Raw genomic sequence first — 21,858 nt, 5'->3', positions numbered from 1 at the left:
ACTGCCTCTTGTCATCCTGTGAATTCTGGAATGATAGGACCTCTGCCAGAGGTGGTGCAAAGGCAAGAGTTGAAAGGGGACCTGTGCTGTGGCCAGAGCTAGCACAGGAGTAGCCAAGTTGGCCTGGGGAGTAATCATAGCTGCATGTGGAAGACCAGCATTTCAGAGCATCCAGTGACCAGGAGGAGACCTATGGTGACTGGGTTGAGACTTCCCTGTTCTGGACATCATCAAGCCCCCAGGAGGCTCCAAGGAAGGATCCATACGTTTTGGGGAGAGGGGGAGCAAAGAGATTTAATTTGACATTGAATCTGTTCCCAGGATCCACTACGTATAGATAGTAAGGCCTAATGATAAAATATCCAACTGGGGCTCTTTTTTTTTTTTTTTTTTTTGTGGTATGCGGGCCTCTCACTGTTGTGGCCTCTCCCGTTGCAGAGCACAGGCTCCAGACGCACAGGCCCAGTGGCCATGGCTCACGGGCCCAGCCGCTCCGCGGCATGTGGGATCTTCCCGGACCGGGGCACGAACCCGCGTCCCCTGCATCGGCAGGCGGACTCCCAACCACTGCGCCACCAGGGAAGCCTGGGGCTCTATTTTTTAAAAAATTCTAAGTGCAGACAAAAGTCACCCACCAATTATTTACTGAGCAGCTCAGGTACCGAATTCTGAGCTAGGCCCTAGGGTACAGAGGTGCCTGGGCAGGCACTCTCTCCTGCATGGCTCCCTGCCTATTCTTCCAACCAGGCCCTCTCACACATCACCTTTGGCCATCAGTTATTCATTGTATCTCCTTTTCCATCTAGGGTGGTGCCTGGATGTTTACTGAATGAATAAATTTAAACCTTTTATTTCATTTTATTCTTAAAGAGCACCTTATAGCCATGTAATGATCACACAGGGTAGTTCATTAATTGGGTACATAAATCCGATCATGTAAACGTTGTACTGGCTAAGCTATAAAGAAAGGACACAAGGAGGGATTCCAGCTTTTTTATTTTTCCCCTTTTACACAAAACAAAGTAGAAGAAATAATACAGGATTAAAACTGCAAAAGTAGTTAATTGGTAGAACACACATACACACAAAAATCTAGGAAGACAAGCTTATTTACAGTGAGGAAACACATGTAAATTACGGTAGTTTGTATATGAAACATTAAAAAAAGAGAAGTCAAACATATGCTACATGGGTGCCACTGTTTACAGCAATATTGAAGGAGAGAAAACAACACTTACTTAGGAACAGATACACCACAAGGTCCAGGTTTTACAGCATCAGTGCAATAAATTCACAAAACTATATTACAGCTAGTTAATCAGTTTAAGAATTGTTCCCAAATATGTCACATTTCCAGCCCTCAGAGGTTCATTCCTACAGATTTCAACTACTCCATCTATGAGGACCAAAAGCAGCCAGTGATACCATAAAATGAGAATCTTGAGGCTTACCTTTAAAGGCTTATTCTGGTCTTGAAAAACTAGTAGGATTTTCTACTGAAATGAATCTTGACTAAACACAGGATGAGTTTTGTTCTTTATCGGCTGGTCTTGGAGTGAAGGTCATAGACGTGACTCTTAACCTATTATGTACTTTAGTTTCATTAGCGAAAATCTGAAATCAAAAGTATGCTAAAAATCCTAAATACCATCTTGCGTAAGCCTGCTACTAAAAAGCACTTAAGGATGTACTAACTTCAAGTTTAAGTGCACGGGAACAAGAGTTCTAAGCCTGTCAGATTACCCATTTGGGAGGGAGGATCAATGCTTCCAACAAATTGCTGAATTCTGCACAAGGGAGAAGCCAACACATACTAGGCCATGGAATTACTTTCATTTTATTCCATGAGGATTCTTCTCCCACAGTGTCGAAACAGAATGAGGAATGAATCTTAACTGGTCTCTTCATCAGAAGTGGTAAACTTGGTTTCTATATTCACGAAGCCAGACAGTTGTTTAAGCAGACTGTGGAAGTAGACAGTAGAACCAGCTTCCTGTAGTCACAGACCACTATCTTGTATCCAGCTACAGCAAAGATCAACTTGAACAGTTATCCCAGGCCACTGTTAACTGTACTAAAGGATGAAGTTCACCACTATATTATTTTAAAAGTAAGAGTTCAATTAACCCTGGGTGAGAAAAACCAAGACGAGTGGTAATGATGAATGAGTTGTCCATATAAGGCCAGCGGATGACAACACACCCATGAAGACACTGGGCATAAAGCCTTACTTGGCAAGTCAGAATTTCTACTAACTAAGGGCAGAATGAGGGACAGCAAAGAGCTACATCTGTAACATTTTAGTATCCAGACAGCATAAAAGACACTGTCCCCAAGGACAATGTATACACCATTAATCACACTGCATAAAGCAGATGTATTATTCATTTTTCTTTTCTTTTTGTTTGAGAAGCTTGTTTATCTCTCTTTTGGCCATTCCAATGTACTTCGAAATGATTCCATGTTGGTTTAGTCCAGGAAGCAAGAGTAAGAAAGTCACTTAAAATTAAAAACAAAAACAAAATTACAAAGGCAGCAATTAACTTCCCAAAGATTCTAACATTTTATAGAAGGTAGTTCTTCAAACTATTACACACTCTAATGGGAGGAAGTAACATGAAACCCATTATTTCCATTGGTATTTATCCCCAGAAGCTTCTGCTTCATACCTCCCAACCTCAGATAAGACACACTGCTTATTTTTACCTCTTGCACATTACTTTCTACCTTGGTTATTAGTTCTTTGTCTTAACTTCCAGTAAGACCACAAACTCACTGAAAACAAGGACCTGGGATTTAGTCATCTTTCCATACTCACACAGTTCCTTAATCACTGCCTGGAACTCAGGGAGCAGGAACATATTGCTTACTAAATTCCAGTTAGACTTTACTGGCCAGGATGTGCCTGCAGTTTGTCCTCAAAGACTTACCTATCAGGTAGGTGAGAAGGAGGTTGTGGACTTGCTGTCCCACCCAAGCAACCGCAGCAAGAGAAATGATCATGGTCATGAAGTACTAATAATGAAAATAACAAGAATTTATCAACTTCTAGAAACAGACTAAGAAGCGAAACTTTAGGAGGTTGTTTCCAAGATTGGAAAATAACTCCGTTTTTATTCCCACTTTTCTTTAAAAATATTTAGTACCTATATATTATATAAAAGCCATAGAAAACTCCCTAGGTCTCCTTTATAGAATTTACATACATTCTCTCCTAGAATAACTATAATTCTGTATGTAAATTTAGTTTGTAAGTTAACTACTTTTGCAATTAATAACTTCACATAGTAACCTCAAGTGAAGCTAAGAGAAAAGAGAACAAATGCTTCCTAAATATATGTCTTTTACATTTATTTCAGTAAATAAAAGAGAAACAAAAAATTCACCTCTACAAGAATAAAAAATTGAATGCAAAATGTAATTTTAACTTTTAGTTTAATACAGATAAATATTTATGAATGTACTCAGAGGAGTTAAACCAACAGATAATGATAAACATCAAACTACAACTAGAGTAAAGCAAAAAGGCTTTACACTATAATGAAGCAAAAATTGACTCAATCTTAAAATGTTGCTTTACTTAAATAAGTCAAAACTAAAAAAGTACCATTTTAGGCTTTTCTTCCTTTAGCGTAAAGAGGCGTTTCCACCAGCCCACAGCTCTGCGTCGAGTTTTTACGAGATTGCTGCAAATTTCATGGAATCTCTGCTGTTGCTCAGTGGTCCTAGGAAAAGAATCTTCCCTTTTACTATAGGCAAATCTTAACAGTAAACAGAAATACACCGTCCTCTCAAATTTCAGAAACTATCTTCTAAAGAAAATCTAAATAAAAACAACAATGATTCACCATTATGTTATAGAAAAAGTTCTTAAACCATTAAGACTCCTTTTGGGAATTCCCTGGTGGTCCAGTGGTTAGGACTCTGTGCTCTCACTGCAGAGGGCCTGGGTTCAAAACCTGGTCAGAGAACTATATCCCACAAGCTGCTCAGCATAGCAAAAAAGACTCCTTTCATAGCACAGGAATAAGTTTTAACATAGAGACACACGTGTGTGTACAAAGTAATGGCCATCTATGGTTCTAAAGCCAAATTTGGTCAATGATAGTAACAAAAACCTCATGACTACTATGAGTCATGCAGAAATCAGTATGAATTAATTTCTCTATTCCTATATTATTTTGCAGATCCCAATGAATCCTGGGTGGTGACCCATCAGAGTCCTTGAGGAAGATGTGAAGTTTCAACCAAACAGTTATATTTAAGCACTCGTCAGTAAGATAATAACTACTAGCATTCAAAGCACAATACCCTCCACTGGGCTTCATACATTTGAGGCCTAGGCAGCCACAAAGAGCTCAAATCCAAATTCCTTATAAATTTAGTCCCATTGAGGGAAAATATAATCACAAACAAAACAGCAGTAAGAATACAAAAAGATCCTCCAAAAAGCCCTTTGTAGTTTATAATGTATTTTGGGTTCTGATTTTTGCCTTTGTACTGTCTTTGCTATACAGACATAATGGCTGCTATAAAAAGTAAGCCCTATGCTGGAGATGTGTTGCTTTCTCTCCTCTAGTCCTTTTCCCTATAAATCTGCAGTGACAGATACAGTAGAAGGGCTTCTACTGAGCCCTGGAACTTCTTATAAATAATCAGACCTTGTATGCTGCCCATAGTCAAGGCTGGACTGTGGCTAGGCAACAGTGTCCTTCCTTCTTCATAAAGGTCAAAAAACAAAATCGCTCTGTAGATAAGACTGAGCCACATACTGATTACCACGAAACTTCAAGAGCTTACTTCTGAAAATTCTTCTCCAGGAGTTATGAATTAGCAGATTAGAATGTTATCTGGCTAATAAAGTCAGGGTCCGAGGTTGATTCTGTTAAATTGCTACATTGCATAGTTACAAACTTGCCCCCCAAACAGCAGCACATGAAAAACAATTCAAAGCACATTTGCTAACACTAACCATTGTGCTATGGCAGAAACATCTTTATTTCAATACAAAAATGCTTAATTATCCCATAACTTAAGCAAACCCTACATTTAAAATTCTTATTTTTATAGAATTATTTTATAATTTGCTATTATCAGGAGAACGAAAAACGACAGGCACAAGTAGACTACCAATTAAATTAAAATAAACAACCAAGGGAGTATAGCAGCTAGGAGAAAAAAATCCATTCCTATATCTAGTTTTGCTCACTATTTGGATCAAAAGAGAAATGCAACATTCCAGAAGGAAGTTAAAAAATACTTTAACAGGATCCACAGCCACTTATCTTGGGAACTCATAAGTAACCCGTTCAAAGAGTGGTATAAATGCAATCAACAACCCACTTATATACATACAGCTTGAACGTATTCTAAAGCACTTTTGCTAACCTCCACTGCACTACCTCAAGGTCTCAACGTGAAACACAAGATCAATCTTTTTCTTTTTTTTTTTTGAAGTCTTTATTGAATTTGTCACAATATTGCTTCTGTTTTATGTTTTGGCCGGGAGGCATTAGCTCCTGACCAGGGATCGATCACGCACCCCCTGCATTGGAAGGTGAAGTCTTAACCACTGGACCACCAGGGAAGTCCCAAGATGAATCTTAAAAGTCAAAATATTTCACAGCACCCAGAAGAGTCTGCCTAATAGAAAAGTAGACATTCAATAAATAGTTGCTAAATGAACAGGCAAAAAAAATCTACGTTACTGTTTTCATATTCATTCAAAAGTAATTGGTGAAATTAATATTATAATATCTTAAATATCAATGGAAAAAATGTAGAAGTAGACATACTACTTTTATGGAAAGCCCATTATGAGGTCTGCAATCCTTGATAAAACATTACCTAAAAAAGCCTCACTTCAATAAAAAGGTCTAGGAAGAAAAAAAAGTCAAAATAAATGCTAGAGTATAAAAGAACTATGGAGATATAAGTACCGGAAGTTTGTGATTTATATCTGAATCAGCTAAGAAATTCTTTACATCAAACGATAAATCTAACCCCTAGTCACCTGATGGTTAAGACAATTCTCTGTGCTTAATTACAACACACTAGTCATAGCTACCTGGTGCAGTAACTTCTCAGAAATTAGACTGCCACATCATTATGCCACCTACCATTTATTGGAGCCAAAAATTCTAGGCGCTAGAATGGGAACAAGGTAGTCTGCCAAGCACAAAAACATAACAAAACAGGAAACACCCGACAGAACGGATGGATCTAGATAGTAGATAGTCCTGTTTAAAAAAAAAAATTAATAAAGGTTAGAAAAACATAGACCTCATTAATCCTAGCTGAAGATGTTTATCCTCCTAGTCCTCTGGTTCTCAAAGATGTTATTCACCTTTTTTATTCTAATTTTCTCACAAGTAGTTTTCCGGAAGCTTCATGACATCACAGCTGTAAGGGTTAATGTAAACATGAAGAAGCAAAGGCTCTTTGGCGTCCTCAACATTTTTTAGCAGTGTAAAGGGTCCTAAGACCAAAAAGTGTGAGCCACAGATTTATTCAACTGCCTTGATAACTGAGTTTACAAAGTACTACAAATTCTGAAAACTAGGCAAACGGCTCTAAGCAAAGGCATTCTTTACAGATTCAGGCACTTCCATAAATGGAACCTGAGCCCTTATGAGTAACAAGCACAATCTACAGAAATTTAATAGCTCACTTACAGAAACACCAAAGAAACCACACCCATGATGGCAGGTGGAAACCAGGCTCTTTCCCATCGGAGGACTTTATCTGCCATCAGCATCACTTCTCCCCATCCTTGCAGCTGCTCTTCCAGATTTGCAGTCTCTGCAGCCTACATATGAGTAACATTTAAAGCGATCATTCTACTAATCTCAACATTTCTGTGGCTCCTAGAGTTAAATTCTTCTAAGGCACCAGGTATGTAAAACAGCTCCTACAAATCACTATCTTAAACAAATTAGTTTCTCAGAAAAACGCAATTTTTAAACCAAAGACAGAAATGAATGGGGAAAAAAATTATCATTTAATGGTCACTTTCCAAGTCCAAGCACTGGGCTACTCTTTTACATGCATTATGTAACATAATCCTTATAGACCCCTTAAGATAGGGATAATCAGAGCCATTTTACAATTAAAGAAAGCGAGCTCAGAATGCACTTTCCCAAAGCCATGCACTACTAAGTGGCAGCACCCTGAGTATAAAATTGGATCACTTAAAGTTTCTCATTTCAGGTAGTTACAACTGGTCTGGTGTTTTGTCATTTCATTGATTTAGCCCCCTACTTCTGAATCCATTAGGAAAGCCTCTTCCCGAACAGCATTCAATTTCCAAAATAGCTCTTTGTGCAATGAAATCATTTAGATGTTGGCATCATCTGCACAATTAAGGAAAACTACTGTGCTTTTACAAAATTATAAAAGGCATATTAAGCCCAATATATCTCAATAAAATGCTTCTTACACTTATCAGGACATTTTGGTTAGACTTCAAATTTCTCTGCAAATTTGACCATCAGCTGCAAGTAGACTTCTCAGATGAGCTAATGGGGCAAAAAGCCCTTAAGCTGATTTTGGTAGAGAAAAAAAACTTGGAACAGGAAACCCATGTGTTCTTATAACTGTTACCACAGGGAAATATGCAAATGACAGGAGACAGGGCAGCTTAATCTTGATAAAGATGTTATCTGTGCCACACTGACACTTAGGTGACCTCAATGTTTCTGACTTTATATACCATGCTTAATATAGTTAAATAAGAGATTACCATGTGGCAGAAACTCTGCTGAATATATTATGTGCTTATACTTTAATTACTCCTCCCAACAAGCTCAGTTTCCACATTTTACAAATGTGGAAACTGAGATACACAGAGGTTTACATATCTGAATCCAGCAAATCCAAGGCCAAAGGCCTTGTTCTCCTTAAATTAAGTCACACTGCTCTGTGGAAAGAGCAGCCGAGCTCCAGGCCAGGATCTGTTGTTTCAATAGCTGTGTGAACTTGGGCAACGATCAACTCTTAAAAGAAACCTGGCTGGGGCTCACTAGGCTAACCATAGAAAAGGGGGTGGTGGTGTGTGTGCATGTAAGGGGGCAGAGGTCATGCATATCTAAAAACCAATGCAAAATGAAAATCACGCACAATCAAAACTGCCCTGCAAAGTCACTTAATTCGTTAGCACCTGAGCTCTTGGAAAATCAAAAGTCAAAATTAAATAATTTGGTTTCTCTATTCACTGTTGTTCTGGTGGTGAGTAGCATGCCTTTTCCTGGGGATAGGCAACTGAGAAGATGGACGGATTTCTCTCGTTTTTACCTAGATCCTGAGGGGGGATTCGTGCTGAGGTTAAAACTGTCTGCCTGTGATACAACCTTACTGTAGTTCCCTCCGACCCCGGCTTACTCTAAAATCGTCCTGGGACACCCCCCACCCTCGCCCAGACTTACACGTTCCAGACAAACGCCAGAACCTGCCACTGTCCCTCCAGCTGGATCCTACCTCCAGTTCCCAGCGGCGAGCTCGCAGCCTCCCTGCCGTTTTAAAGCTGTGCCAGCTCTAAAAGAAATTCTCGGCAGCAGCTCTTTGACCCTCCACCCCTGCCCAAGTATTAGGGGAAAAGGGCGAACGGACATCCTGGTTAAAATCAAAGACGGGGAAACCCAGATACAGCTGGGGTCTGGGCCGCAAAAGCGCTCGATGAGCCCCTCGCGGCCCTTTGCCAAGGACTGCACCCCAGGCTGGTCACAGCCCCCCTTCTCCCGCTTCCTCCTCAACCCCTAGTCGCGTTGAATGATCACGCGCCCTCCTCGCCCCGTCGTGCACCTTCCCCAGGGGATGTTAGGAGTCGACACTAGTGACCGCCAAGCAAAGGTTACCCAAGAAGCCCAAAGGGCAGGCGTCGTCGCCTGCACCTGGGAACGGAGAGGAGGGCCGGGCCCGCGGAGGGTGATAGGAACGAGGCCGCAGCGCACCGAAGTCCGGAGGCCCCGCTCGGTTCCCTCGCGACGAGGAGCTGGTACTCACCAGCAGGTTGGTGCTGCGATTATCTCCTTCCGCCATTGTTCCCGAGGTGCCCCCTCAGCGAGCGCAAAACACCCCCAAAAGCCAGCCTCCCTCAGAGGCACTCACGACAACCCTAGCGAAAGGGCACGCCCAGCAGGCCGTTTATATAGGCCAGCTGCCTTTCCCGACAGAACCCGCGAAGCTCGCTCCTCATTGGGCAAATCGAGATCACGCTTAAGCGGGCCGGACCAACCGCTGCTCAGCGCTTGTCTTGAAACCCAGATCAAAGGAGAAGGAGACCACGCGGGGCCGAGGGGGCGGGGACACGGAATAACCAATCAGCACCCAGGAGATGTGCTACACCCCGCCCAGGCCTTTCGGAATCGGTTCAACTGCCCCTGGACGGGGCCTGGTACGGCCTTAGTATCCCCAGGGAGGGCCGCCATGGTGGCTCTCGGACTCTTCCGGGGGACCTCAAAGCAGCTAAGGTACCTCTCTGGAATTTAGTCCTCAAGGAAATATGCCACCCAATATCAGGCGGAGGGCAGAGATGGGCATGTGACGCTAACCGCATTGTGATTAAGGAGGCTGGCTGGCTGGGATCTTCTTCCCGACCCAGACGGTGGCCCTGACCCTGGCTGTGCCCCTAGCCAGCCCGCCTTTCTTCTAATACCTGCTCTGGCAGCCCTAGCCAGGCCGCTAAGCAGCTTAGACCCAGATATATGACTCTAGGACTCGTGCCCATCTCAGGAGGTTTTGAGTACTGATGAAAGGGGCCATTTATGTAGATTTTCTGCAATTTTTCCTTCCCTACCCATTAGGAATAAAGCCTTAGTTTGATAGAGGGGCGGGGGCGGCGGAGACGGTGTGGAAATCTGGGCATAGTTTCAGAACTTGTGAAAAATGCACCGACTTATAAAATTGGCTTATTTTCATGGGTTCTTTGGGGAAATTCTTTGTGGGGCACTTCACTTAAACTACGAGCTCCCCCTCCAAAAAGGGACTGGTTTTGACAGATCCTTTCTTACTAAGGTCATGCTAAGGAAAGATGTAAACCCTCTCATAAGAGTGGAATTTATTGCAATCTAAGAATTAGATGAACTATGTGAGAGAATTCTACATATTTCTCTCCAGGATTTCAAAATGCATTAACACTTTTCATTACTCAATACAAACAAAATAATGCCAATGTTAACCTGGTTAGATGTCTCTTTCAGGAAAACTTACCGTAGCTTTCAACTTCCAGCCTTTTACCCTTTTATAGTCATCTATATTATGCCATCGAGTTTATTTTAAAAGCATCCCTTAAATTACTACCGGGTTCATAAGATTTCAGGGAAGACATAAAGAAATGTGAGCCAACACATGCTGCTCCTAAGAAAACCAGGGGGACCGGAGCACTGTGAATTTCAAAAAAGGTGTGAAATTTGCCATGGAACTTTGAAAAGAAATAAAGCATCTGTTCAGGTATAAACAGTTCAGGGGGGTAAAAAAAAAGCCTTTGCAAGGAAAGGGGACTCTTCAATACACTGCCAATTAAGGGAATGTTGGGGTAAAACAGGTTATGTAGGTAAAATGCAGCCAGTTGGACAGCCCGTTTTGGGAGATTTTAAAGTTGTGACCTCTGAGGAGCAGGCCCTCCGCTACCTATTCCAAAGGAAATCAAAAGGTCCCAGTCAGTCGGCAGCCACACAGTGAGTGCATATATGGAGTGCTGAGCGCGAGATCTCGCCACAGGCACAGCAACGCCCTCTTCCAAAGGACAGGGTGTGGGGTTATTAGACTTTAAAAACTGCCCCGTGTATTTTGGGAAATCAGTTTTTGCTACAGAATGTGCCTGGTTTTCACCCAAGTTCCCTATGTACAACTTCAGAAGAAAGACTTTTCAACACCAGCTTGTGAAATTGAGATAGGTGAAAAAAACCTGAAGAAATGGCTTTCAAATAGCATGGGTTCTCCATAGAGTATTTGTTACTCAAGGAACATTTGCCCAGAATGATTTGCAATTTAACAGCCTAGGATCACTTCTATAAGTTCCTTAACTAACCTTCCAATTGCCCTATTTAAAAAAAACAAAAACACCCACGCTTAGTGTAGCTTCCTTTGGAGCTTTCTTTTTTTTTTTTTTTTTGGTATTACAAAGGCAGGATGTGAACTTTTGAAATATATCAGGTGGCTAAACAGTTAACATAAATCCTAACATAATCTAGCAGCAACAAATGCAATCTGATTTCTAGATATTAAAACAAGCTGGACATTGTTTTCCTTCAGAGCTTTCATACACCAGGGATATACATGTCAATAGTATTCTACAGGAGTTTTTAAAGAAATACAAAATTAAGCTTAATAAATTGTACCTTAATACTAAGAACTTTCCCACTGAAGTAAAATTTCTACTGCTATTCAAAAATACTATTAGAACACTGAGTGTAAAATACATTTTTTAGAATCAAGTTTTTAAACTTTTGTAGGTATTAATAATTAGCTTTAAAAAAAAAAATCTCCCCATATTCCAAAATTAAGTTTTCTGGAAACTACTTCAACAAATTCAGAGCTTAAATCCTACGTCTTTTAACACTTTATTTTTTGAAAAACAGGTATTTCATACAATCTTTGCCACGTTAATGCAAATATGCACAAAGTAGGCCATGTATTTTTGTTTTCCAAAAGTTGCATTATGAACACTTTCAGGAAGCTGGTGTGATTTATTCAACTTTTAACCTTAAATACAATCACAAAATTATAACCATCAGGAGGCATTACAACCTTTTGTACAGAGAATCCACTCTATTTATACAATGTTACTAGAACAAGGAAGATTCAGTTCAACTCAATTTGCTCTACATAATAAGGGTAAAGTAAATTAACAAGTGAAGTGTGATGTTGCCATTGACATCACAGGTGGAAATATAAGGAAAATTTAAACCAAAAAATAATTGACACAGGAACTTCAAACAGGAGCTGAAACTTGGGTCAAAAAAAACAACCAAAAAAAAGCTGCTTCGAAAGACATAAAAACATTCTGCAAGTCTGCATTTCAGAACATTCAATTCATTAAGTTTATCATCTTCAAAAGCCGAGCTAATTGCATGACACTTTTGCATTAGCACAACAGCTTCCCTAGTAAGCCCAAATTCCCATGGAAAGCAAGAGACTGAATGGTTCATGTTGTACAACTAACTCTTGAACCTATAAAGCTTCTCTCAATTGGAGTCCATTTGCCTTTTTGTAAATAAGAGATGGTGATACTCTTACCCAGGCATAAAAAAAAGCAGGAAAAGTGCAATAAACCCTTCCGGGTTCCTAATACAGTGAATTTCCTTCCCCAGTGTTTGGAAAATTTATAATGCTAGTTCTTCCCCATAGAAGGAGTATTTCTAATACAACCCAAATAATGAAAAAATCTGTCACTTCTTTAAGTGACCCTTACCATTAACATATTAACATAGTCTACCTCCTAGATTTAAGGGGAGGGGGAAAGTCCTAGCTCTAAATTACTGGCATTTTACAATCTCAAGATACAGAATGGAAGGTCATTGGTTTTCATATTTATCTGGTTTTATGTAAAACAAAGGTACTTAAATGTGCTAACAGAAAAGCGTTCACTGATTTTTGATGTATACGAACAGAAGCTAACAAGGCTAATTGTAGATGCTTTCTTTAATATGAAAAGAATTGGGAGAAAAGAAGAACCAGCTTCTTTGATTTTAGTACTGCCAAAACAAGTAAGCCCCCAGAGTAATCACAAATATGTGGAGGAAAATAGGCCAGGAAGACTTTTCAATTCAAAGTACTGCCTATATCACCCCAAATTTAAAAGGACCTAAGATTGCACATCAACTCTAATATTTGGCTGCACTTGCATTGCCCTGCTTGGAATTTTTTAATGGCTCTTTCCTTAAATTTCACACATCAGAACAACCACAGTTAAAAACAAAAACAATGCAGATAACATCAAACGCTGGACAATATAAAGAACACTACATACTAAGTTCAGGTAATAGAGGCAAGTGTTAAGGGCAGAAGTGATGGAAGTTCTTCTTTGTATTATAAACCCTCACCCTGAACCTGGGGTTTGGGCTCTAAGAAAGCAATTTAGGGAAGCAGATCAAGAGCTTGATTCTCAGTTCTCACACAGAAACCTCACACATCTCAAAAAACTCACAAGTGTCAGACACAAAAGAATCTTAATAACCATCTAGCAAACTATGTGAAGAATTCATGACCAGAAATAATGAAATACTGCAAGACACACCAAAGAAACAGTAAAAGAGAAACACAGACAGCACCATAAACTACTAAGCCTCCACAGCTTTACAGATAAATCAACTAAAACTCAGGCAATTCTAGAAAATTAAAGACAGCAAAACACTTAAGATAAACTTCAATTTCCAAGGGTCATAAGTTATTCTGTACCCCCTGAATCTTAGAGAGGGTAAAAGAGAGAGAGCATAAGAGAGACAGGGGAAGGGGGTGGGGCGGGAGGGAGAGAGAGCAAGAGGAAGGGGAAGGGGAGCGAGAGGGTGAGAGAGAAGGAGGGAGAGAAAGAGAGAGGCAGACCCCTGGTTTTCCACAGGTATTTCTGTATCGTCAAAAATGCATGACTTCATAACCACAGCACTCTGAACTTTACATTATTTTACAAGATAATCACCAAAATATATCCCTGTCTTCTCAAACTGCTGTATCACCAAGGCCTTTGTACCTCTGATTAAATCTGACTGTTGAGTTCTCTTACAACAGGTCAAAATAAAGCTACTTGCCAGAAGACTTCCCAGAAGAAGCCAAACTGTACAGACTGGGAGTCTTGTTGTCCAGAGTGCAGTGAAGAGCAAGCTTTGAAGTCCTCAGTTATTCCTATCTGCCCTACAACCAAACATGTATATGCCACACTATTCTCTGAGGGACCATTTTAAAGTAAAAGTGATGGACAATTTAGCAGAGACGCATGTTTTTTATGTAAAGCTGTTTTGTTTTCGCTAGGATAAGGTGCCAGGTACCTCTGAAGCCTGAAATTCACAGGCAATAAAATTAACCTATTTCATTTATCTTCTTTACCAAAGAAGAAGCAATTTCTGAATACTACCTATAGGGACAAACTAGTGTGAACTTGTTTTATCACTGTGATAAAAGTTTTTCCTGTGACAAAGAATGTTGTTGAAAGACTGTTTAATCTTGAGAGAGAGTAGAGGTAATCAAGTGATGAGTGCAATAGCCTCTAGGAAATAAAGCAGTGTGCAAAACACAATATGGCATTATTATTCCAGATAGGTTGTTTTGATTGTGAAAATAAGGTTCAAGATGAATGAAGAAAATAAAATTTGATGCACTAGGTTCCTTAACTTGCTATTAGACACATGGGGGTATTCAAAGATACCACCTTTCTTGTAATACCTGTCAAAGTATTCGAAGAGCACTGATACTGAAATGCATTCTCCCATGAGTATTTAAAGATTATATATTAACGTGGCAATGAGGATACAGGAAAGGCCAGAGCTATGTGGAATTTTTCCTTAATACCTTTCAAGTTTGTGAAGACTGGCAACTAGAAAGTGATCACAGTGCTAATCTCTAAAATGCAGGAAAAATGTACTCAATCCAGATTTTAATCATGTTCTACTTTGTGTTGATACGTGACTTTAGGAATCCTATTCTAGTCTGGATTTTTATTTTGGATCAACAATTGAGCTTACACAGTCAGTACTGAAATGCAATGCTAAATTTAAGGAAACCTTGATCATGAATTCACTACTGAACAGGAAACTTAAAATTGTGGAAAAAGTAAAGTACTTCACACACTAATAACTGAACTTAATAAAAGATGTTGGTGGTTCGCACTTTTGCTGCATGTTTCATGTATATGTCCTAAAATGCCAGGTAAACTAAAGCACTTTTAATTTACACCTTGTAAATTGTAAATTAAAAGTACCAAATGAGAAAACTGAATTAAAAAAACATTTCACTCTACCTCCACCAGAACATCACTTTATTGTTAATCTGTCATCAACAATGTAAAACTCTAATAGGTACTCTATCCTGGTTTTTAAAAAGGTAAAAGATTACATTGGATTAGCTACTTTCTATGAAAGAAACTACAGCAATCACAGAAGAGGGAAAATTTGAATGACCTCCCAAAAATGTACACTATAAGCGAAGGGGAGTGTACATTAAATCAAATGTCTGTTAGATTCATTACCTGTGAATGCACAGTGACAATTCTGGAAACTGTACATGATAGAATCACAGAAATGACTTAAATAATCAGAATTACATTTTGTATGTGATCACCAGACCTTTAAACCATCCTTGCATTTTCCACGTTACTGGTGGTTTTGGAAAAATTTCTGTTTATCACTCCAAATATAAGTTGTTAACAGCATTGAGATGGAAGAATATGAAGTATAAGGACTGAAATAAAAGTGAATGTGAAAGATGGCTAATCTACTAGATCAAGTAAAGGGGGATGGGCAGATGGTGGGGGCTGGGGAGGAGGAGGATGGGGTGGGTTTTTCCCCTTCATTTCAGAAGTTCTTCCAACGTAGTGTTATCTGTTACATAGCTCTCCTTCTTCAGTCCATTTCTGAAATTCATATCGCATAGCCTTTTTGTACTTACTGGTCAACCCAACCAGTACTGTTGCCAAGCAACAAGTGTTATGCAAGAATCTGAATGCATCAAATCTTCCTTGGCTGTGTCGCGGCCCCAGTTTTCTCTGTTTCTGAGCGGGGTTTGATTTTTCCTGGATTGTACACACAGGGTCAGGTGGAATGGAGTTCCAAATCACTCTGTGCTCCGCGGCATCCCGATTTCTTTCTGCAGCTAACCTCCTGACACGTTTGCAGCTGTTCTGTGGCAGAAAGACAATCTCCGTGTTCAGGCGGTGAGCTTTCTTTCTTTCACCCTTGACCCTGGGGTTGCAGGCCATGGTGTTGGGCGTATCCCTGAGTGCAGCTGTCCTGCAGGATTCACTTCCTAGCGCACCGAGATTTCCTAGGTTTCCTCAGAATAAGCCCCCAGTTGCATCACCACCGACTGTGGTGTGGCTTTGGATGCCTGAGGCTGAGTTGATTCTGGTGGATGTCTGACCTCGCTTAACCAGACTCATCTACTGTCTTGCCATTCATACCCAGGCTGTCCAACCTTCATACAGCTGAGCCAAGTTATCTAGATTAGTTGCTTCCTTAATGACATAGTCAACCTGTAAAAATAGGCAGGATAGAATTAAAGCCGTTTAAAACTTGAAAGAACATGGCTCATATATGAGTTATATGAACTGTTTAGGAGTAAGTTCCCAAATTAATTACCCAAAGATGTGTAGTTGTCATGGTGGGAAGAGAAGTTAAGTAATCTGAGCTTCCTTCATAATTCCATAACTTACAAATGTGTGTCTTGGGAAAGTCACAATCCCCTTTAAGCCTTATGAATCCTTAGATGAAGAGATAGCACCACTGACCCCACAGGTGCCCTTGGGATTAAACATATGAATTCACTGGGCAAATGCTTAGGTGCATTAAAAAGTGCCCAGCAGATAGATTCTGAAACAGATTGGTACTCAGCAAATATCTATTGATTCTTCTTTTTTTTTGGGGGGGGGGCACACTGTGCGGCATGTGGGATCTTAGTTCCCCAACCAGGGATCCAACCCACGCCCCCTGCAGTGGAAGCACAGAGCCTTAACCACTGGACTGCCAGGGAAGTCCCCATATCTGTTGATTCTGACTCAGCTAAATTTTCTTTTATAGTAAGAGATATAATCGTTATCTCTATCCAGAGCACCCATCAGGGTCCAATTATATCGTAAATGCTCAATATAAGGCTGCTCAATTGTAACCTACACCAAAAGTTGTATGCAAAGAACTCTATACTTACCCCACTCCTGTGAGCCCCTTAACTTTTTCATATAAAATTTAATAACTATCAGAATAAAAAGCACAATAGCCAAGCATCCTTTAAAAAGATGGACAGAGACCTAAGATGCACAGTCATGAAAGCACACAGCCCATTAACCTACCAAAAAGTTTCTGAAGTAAGGATACCCCCGGACCCAGAACACCGTCCATGGTTTTTGACAAACTTGACGAACTCTCTCTAAAGAATGAGTCTTAAACAAGAAGAGCTTAAGCTTAGATCCTATACAGAGATGTAACAGTGTTTTTTAAAAAAAAAAAAAAAAAAAAAACTTTCCTTGTTGATGTTAAATTTGAATTGTGGATGCCAAACCATTAAAAAAATAGGACATTCACAAGTCTCAAATTTTTACCCCACAGAAGAAAAGGCATATGTGTAATGGAGAATTCAGGAGAACACTACCCTTGACCAAGTGATCTAACTTAACAACAAAGATAGCACAAACACACACATGCCCCCGATGTAAGATTCTAAGAACACATCATTGGCGAAGTATTCTTGCGAAAAATGTTGATTCTGAATCTAATTATGAAGAAAATGTCAGACAAATACGAACTGAGACACATTCTGCAAACCAAGTAGTCTGGACACATCAAAAATATAAGTGTCATAAAAGAAAAGAAAGAAAAGGCTCAGGAACTGTTCTAGACATTAAAGGAGATTAAAAGTAGAACAAGTATATGAAATTCAAGATAAGCCTTGACTAAATCTTGTATGGGTTGGGGTGGGGTTGGGTTGGTGGTTAAGGAGAGGCAGGCTAAGTAATAAAGGACATTTGAAGAATTGGAGAAATCTGAATATGGACTCAATGTTGGATAGAAGTCAATGGTTAACATCAATGTTAAGTTTCCTGAGTTGATAATTACATAATTATATCATAGCTATATATTATTAAAATGTTTTGGTTAGGAGACAAAGTATTTAGGCATGAAGTGTTAGAATGTCTGCAACTAACTCTCAAATGTGGTTCTGAAAAACTGTGTGTATGAACACACATACACAGAAAGGTAAAGCGAACGTTAAGAAAGCATCAACAATTGGTCTACCAATTCTAGGTAAAGAGTATATGAGCATTCCTATATTTCTATAGGTTTGAAACTTTTCAAAATAAACAGCTATGGGGAAAAGAATTCATTCCTGAATTTATATATACAATTTTAGAAACACTAATGATAAAATTTCAGAGTAATAACTTCAGACAAACTGACACCCAAGAACACTTTATAGATACTACTATTTATACATACTATGACACCCAAAATGTCATCCTTATTTCATTCAAAACCTTCACACAGCCCTCTCTAAAATGCAAATTAACGGTCTTCTGTTGGAGGACAGGGAGTCAAGCCACACCCCAAATTTTTGTTAAAAGAGAACTGGGAAGAAAGGAAAGTGCTAATAGGGTAGAGTCAGAGTCAAATGCTGAATATTTGATAATCCTAGAACTGTGTCACTCAAAATCTTCTGAAGCCAATAAAATCAATTTAAGTTCCTTATTTCTTGATATATCACCAAAGGATAGGGGTGAGGGGATCTTTAAACCTATACTGTTTCAGCAGCATTAAAATGTGTAGCTCAAGTTTAAAAAATGGTCACCTGTTCAGCAACTGACATTCTCCTATTCGGATCAACATCTCGGCCCTCTAACTTGGCTTTCACTCTCTTCCACACGCTCACTGCATATGAGTTTCTCTCCTGCACAGCTGTGAAGCAATGGAAACGTGTAAGTCAAACCACCACTTAGTATTAATATTTAAGGTATCCTTATTCTGACTAATTACCTTTTCCAGTTTTAGGGTCTCTGACAGCCTTTTTAGGACTACAGGCAACACTCTTGCCAGTTCCTGGAACAGTGCTTGGTGGAGTGTCTGCTGATGTAGCTAGATTTTTCTGAACCAGCTTTCTAGCATTCTGTGACATGACATCAGGCTGAGTCTTCTGGCCAGTGTTGCTCCGGACTGCTATAGAGAAAGAGTTGGTAGCTCAATTTACATGTACACAGAAAATGAAGGAGCAGGGCAGTGCTCTCTCAGTCATCAACTACAAATGGACAGCCCTGATACTAGATATGATTTTACAACCTTAAAGTCCTTATCCCTTAAAATAAAAACTCTCCTCCTAAAAATATAGCCTAAACAGCTAGATATTCAGATATAAATTTGTACAATGATGCTCACGAGTTTGTTGTGGCATTAAAAAACTACAAATATCTTAACTGTCCAACAATTAATACGGTAAAGTCATAGAATGGCACATTAAATCTTGCCATTAAGTCATTTTTTGATTACTTAATGATAGGGAAATTATCTATTTAATAGTAAGTGGGAAAAGGCAACAAAAGTTGCATTCACAGAATGATCCAACTTGTATATGTGTGTGCATGCATATAGGGAATTCAACAAATACATAGTGGTTTTACCTCTAATTGGAATGGAACTATAGATTTTCCTATAATTATTTTTCTGTATTTTCCTAACAGAATATATTTTATAATCATAAAATAAATTATTTAGAGAGTATCTGAACACACGGTATTTTTACTCTCTAACAATAAGTACTTTTAAAATTAAGCCAGAATTTGTTCAGTTTGAGATATGACAAGAGTTTATGGAAACCCTTTATTTTAAATAATTAATTTTTTAAAATTGCAGTATAGTTATTTATAATGTTGTGTTAGTTTCTGTTGTACAGCAAAGTGAATCAGTTATACATATACATATATCCACTCTTTTTTAGATTCTATTCCCATATAGGTCATTACGGAGTACTGAGTAGAGTTCCCTGTGCTATACAGTAGGTCCCCATTAGTTATCTATTTTGTATATAGCATTATGTATATGTCAGTCCCAATCTCCCAATTTATCCCTCCTCCCGCTCTCCCCCTTTCTACATTTGTGACTCAATTTGCTTTGTAAATAGGTTCATTAAGGAAACCCTTTAAAAAGGTGATGACTAGAAACATATTAGACACTCATTAAACATCTTAGCATCTATGTGTAGATTATTAACAGGTCAAGATTCAGGTTCTTCTGAAGTAGGGGAGTCTTACCTGCAGCAAAGGATGGCTGGTAAGTAGCAGATGACGTTGGACTCGAACATTCATTTGTTGCATCGGTGACTAAGGGTGATGCAAAACTCACTAAATTATTATAGACACTGAAATATAAAATAAAATGGCTCATTTATGATATGCTTTAGCAAATAGCTACTTATAAATATGAACAAAACTGAAAAAAAATTAAATGAATTAAATAAACAAACTTACTCTACCAGATGTTTTGCTTATATTTTAAATTCAGGCCAGAAGGCATTCTTACCTCTGACTTTGTGTTTTCAGTTCTTTCAAGGTGGGAGTTATTTCCTGGAGCATTTCAACATGTTCTTGACTTCGAACCTGACCCATAGCTTGGACTAATGTAAACAGCACTGTCTGAATGTTGTCTTGCCATGATTTATATTCACCCAAGAACTGCCTAACACTGTTCTCATAGGGAACATCTTCACCATCTGCCAGAGCAGCTTCTTCATCCTAGAATCAGTATGTTAATGATCAAGGAAAATGGTATTTGCTTCAGTAATTACTCTTAAAACCATCACCTTTTGGATAACAGGTAATACGTGTTTTTCAAATACCAATGTGTTTATAATATGCTTATTACAATTTAACTCCTTTTCCACAGGAATCTTGTTTCCAGCACAAATAAAAACTCCAATGAAAAACAAATCCAGGGGTGGGAGGGAGGGAGACGCAAGAGGGAAGAGATATGGGAACATATGTATATGTATAACCGATTCACTTTGTTATAAAGCAGAAACTAACACACCATTGTCAAGCAATTATACCCCAATAAAGATGTTAAAAAACAAACAAAAAAACAAACAAAAAAAAACAAATCCAGGGAATGCCTTGGCAGTCCAGTGGTTAGGACTACACACTTCCACTGCAGGGGGCATGGGTTCGATCCCTAGTGGAGATCCTGCAAGCCACGTGATGTGGGGAAAAAAAAAAAAAAATCCAAAAAGGAAATGATTTACTGTTTTGTGATGATGAAGTAACGCAGCCTTTTCTGGGGATTCAGTTTCCTTACTATCTAGATTCTGTACTAGAGGGAAGATATTTCATTTATTTTGGAAGCAAGCTATACAAGTTTGGGTAGGGAGGTGCAAGAGAGGTTAGAGATCTAAATACTCTGTGAGACTAGGTTCAAGTTTCAGCTCTACTATAAATTATATGACTTTGGATAAATCAATTTCTCTAAGCCCCGGTTTCTCTGTGAACAAAATCAGAATACTACTTATACTTACTACCTGCTTAAAAAAAAACAGTTGATGAAAACACAAATTAACTCAGTGACAAACAAACTGGAAATATGACCTGAGAGAAATTAGGGTTTTTTCTCATAAATAAAACTGTTTGTAATTTTATAAAAGGGGGGAGTAATTATGTGTCAATGGTATTAGTCTTACCTTGGCCATTGCTTTCAGGAGATGTTTGACATCTCCAAGCTGCCGGTTATGACCAGTGAGCACAGTCTTTATATTATCAACCAAATTCTGAATTGTTTCACAGACCGTTTCTATCTGTTGCTCTTTCTCTGTCTGAATTGCTCTCTGAGTAGACATATCCTGGGTCAGTTGTTTGTGTGCTGACAAAAGCCATTCAGAGCTGCCAATAGGATGTTCAAGACTCGTGTCCTAAATAGAATAAGCATTTGTTTGATTTTAAGTATCAGCCAGAATAATATAAGGTTCTTTTCTTCATCATCATCTCAAAAGACATTCATAACTCAAGCCGCAACACAAAGAACTTCAGTTGCTGAGTCATGAATTAATTACCTACAAAACACTACTTGACAATAATAAACAATCTATAAAATACAGACTAAGATTTTTACCTTTTCTGCATAATCATACAGGGCATAAATGTTTGAAGTTTAAAACCTAAGAAAACCTAAGAAACCTAAGGAATAA

At 39.0% G+C, this 21,858-nt stretch overlaps 2 protein-coding genes across 3 annotated transcripts in view; both read right to left on the bottom strand.

The window, feature by feature from the left end:
* Positions 1 to 979: 979 nt before the first annotated feature.
* Positions 980 to 9,109, bottom strand: ARL6IP1 (ARL6 interacting reticulophagy regulator 1). Of its 2 annotated transcripts, XM_082669570.1 has the most exons (6): positions 9,001 to 9,109; positions 6,675 to 6,808; positions 6,120 to 6,239; positions 3,608 to 3,725; positions 2,931 to 3,015; positions 980 to 2,499 (listed from the first exon to the last, which is right to left on the bottom strand). In XM_082669570.1, the coding sequence occupies exons 1-6, from the start codon at positions 9,034 to 9,036 to the stop codon at positions 2,381 to 2,383; spliced, it is 612 nt and encodes a 203-aa protein (XP_082525696.1). In that variant the 5' UTR covers positions 9,037 to 9,109; the 3' UTR covers positions 980 to 2,380. The 2 variants fall into 2 exon arrangements, with proteins under 2 accessions (XP_082525696.1, XP_082525697.1); XM_082669571.1 differs by lacking the exon at positions 6,120 to 6,239.
* Positions 9,110 to 11,555: 2,446 nt separating this feature from the next.
* The window catches only part of SMG1 (SMG1 nonsense mediated mRNA decay associated PI3K related kinase), a 97,765-nt gene continuing 87,462 nt past the window's right edge, over positions 11,556 to 21,858 (bottom strand). Inside the window, exons 58-63 of the mRNA XM_082670178.1 lie at positions 21,355 to 21,582; positions 20,205 to 20,416; positions 19,937 to 20,043; positions 18,669 to 18,848; positions 18,484 to 18,590; positions 11,556 to 16,177 (exon numbers count right to left, since the gene is read on the bottom strand). Of these exons, the coding sequence (XP_082526304.1) occupies positions 16,100 to 16,177; positions 18,484 to 18,590; positions 18,669 to 18,848; positions 19,937 to 20,043; positions 20,205 to 20,416; positions 21,355 to 21,582 (912 nt within the window). The 3' untranslated portion in view covers positions 11,556 to 16,099. The remainder of the gene's footprint in view (positions 16,178 to 18,483; positions 18,591 to 18,668; positions 18,849 to 19,936; positions 20,044 to 20,204; positions 20,417 to 21,354; positions 21,583 to 21,858) is intronic.

This window comes from Grampus griseus, assembly GCF_964374135.1.
Source record: "Grampus griseus genome assembly, chromosome: 14".
NCBI lineage: Eukaryota > Metazoa > Chordata > Mammalia > Artiodactyla > Delphinidae > Grampus > Grampus griseus.
This window is presented reverse-complemented; position numbering and strand designations above follow the sequence as displayed.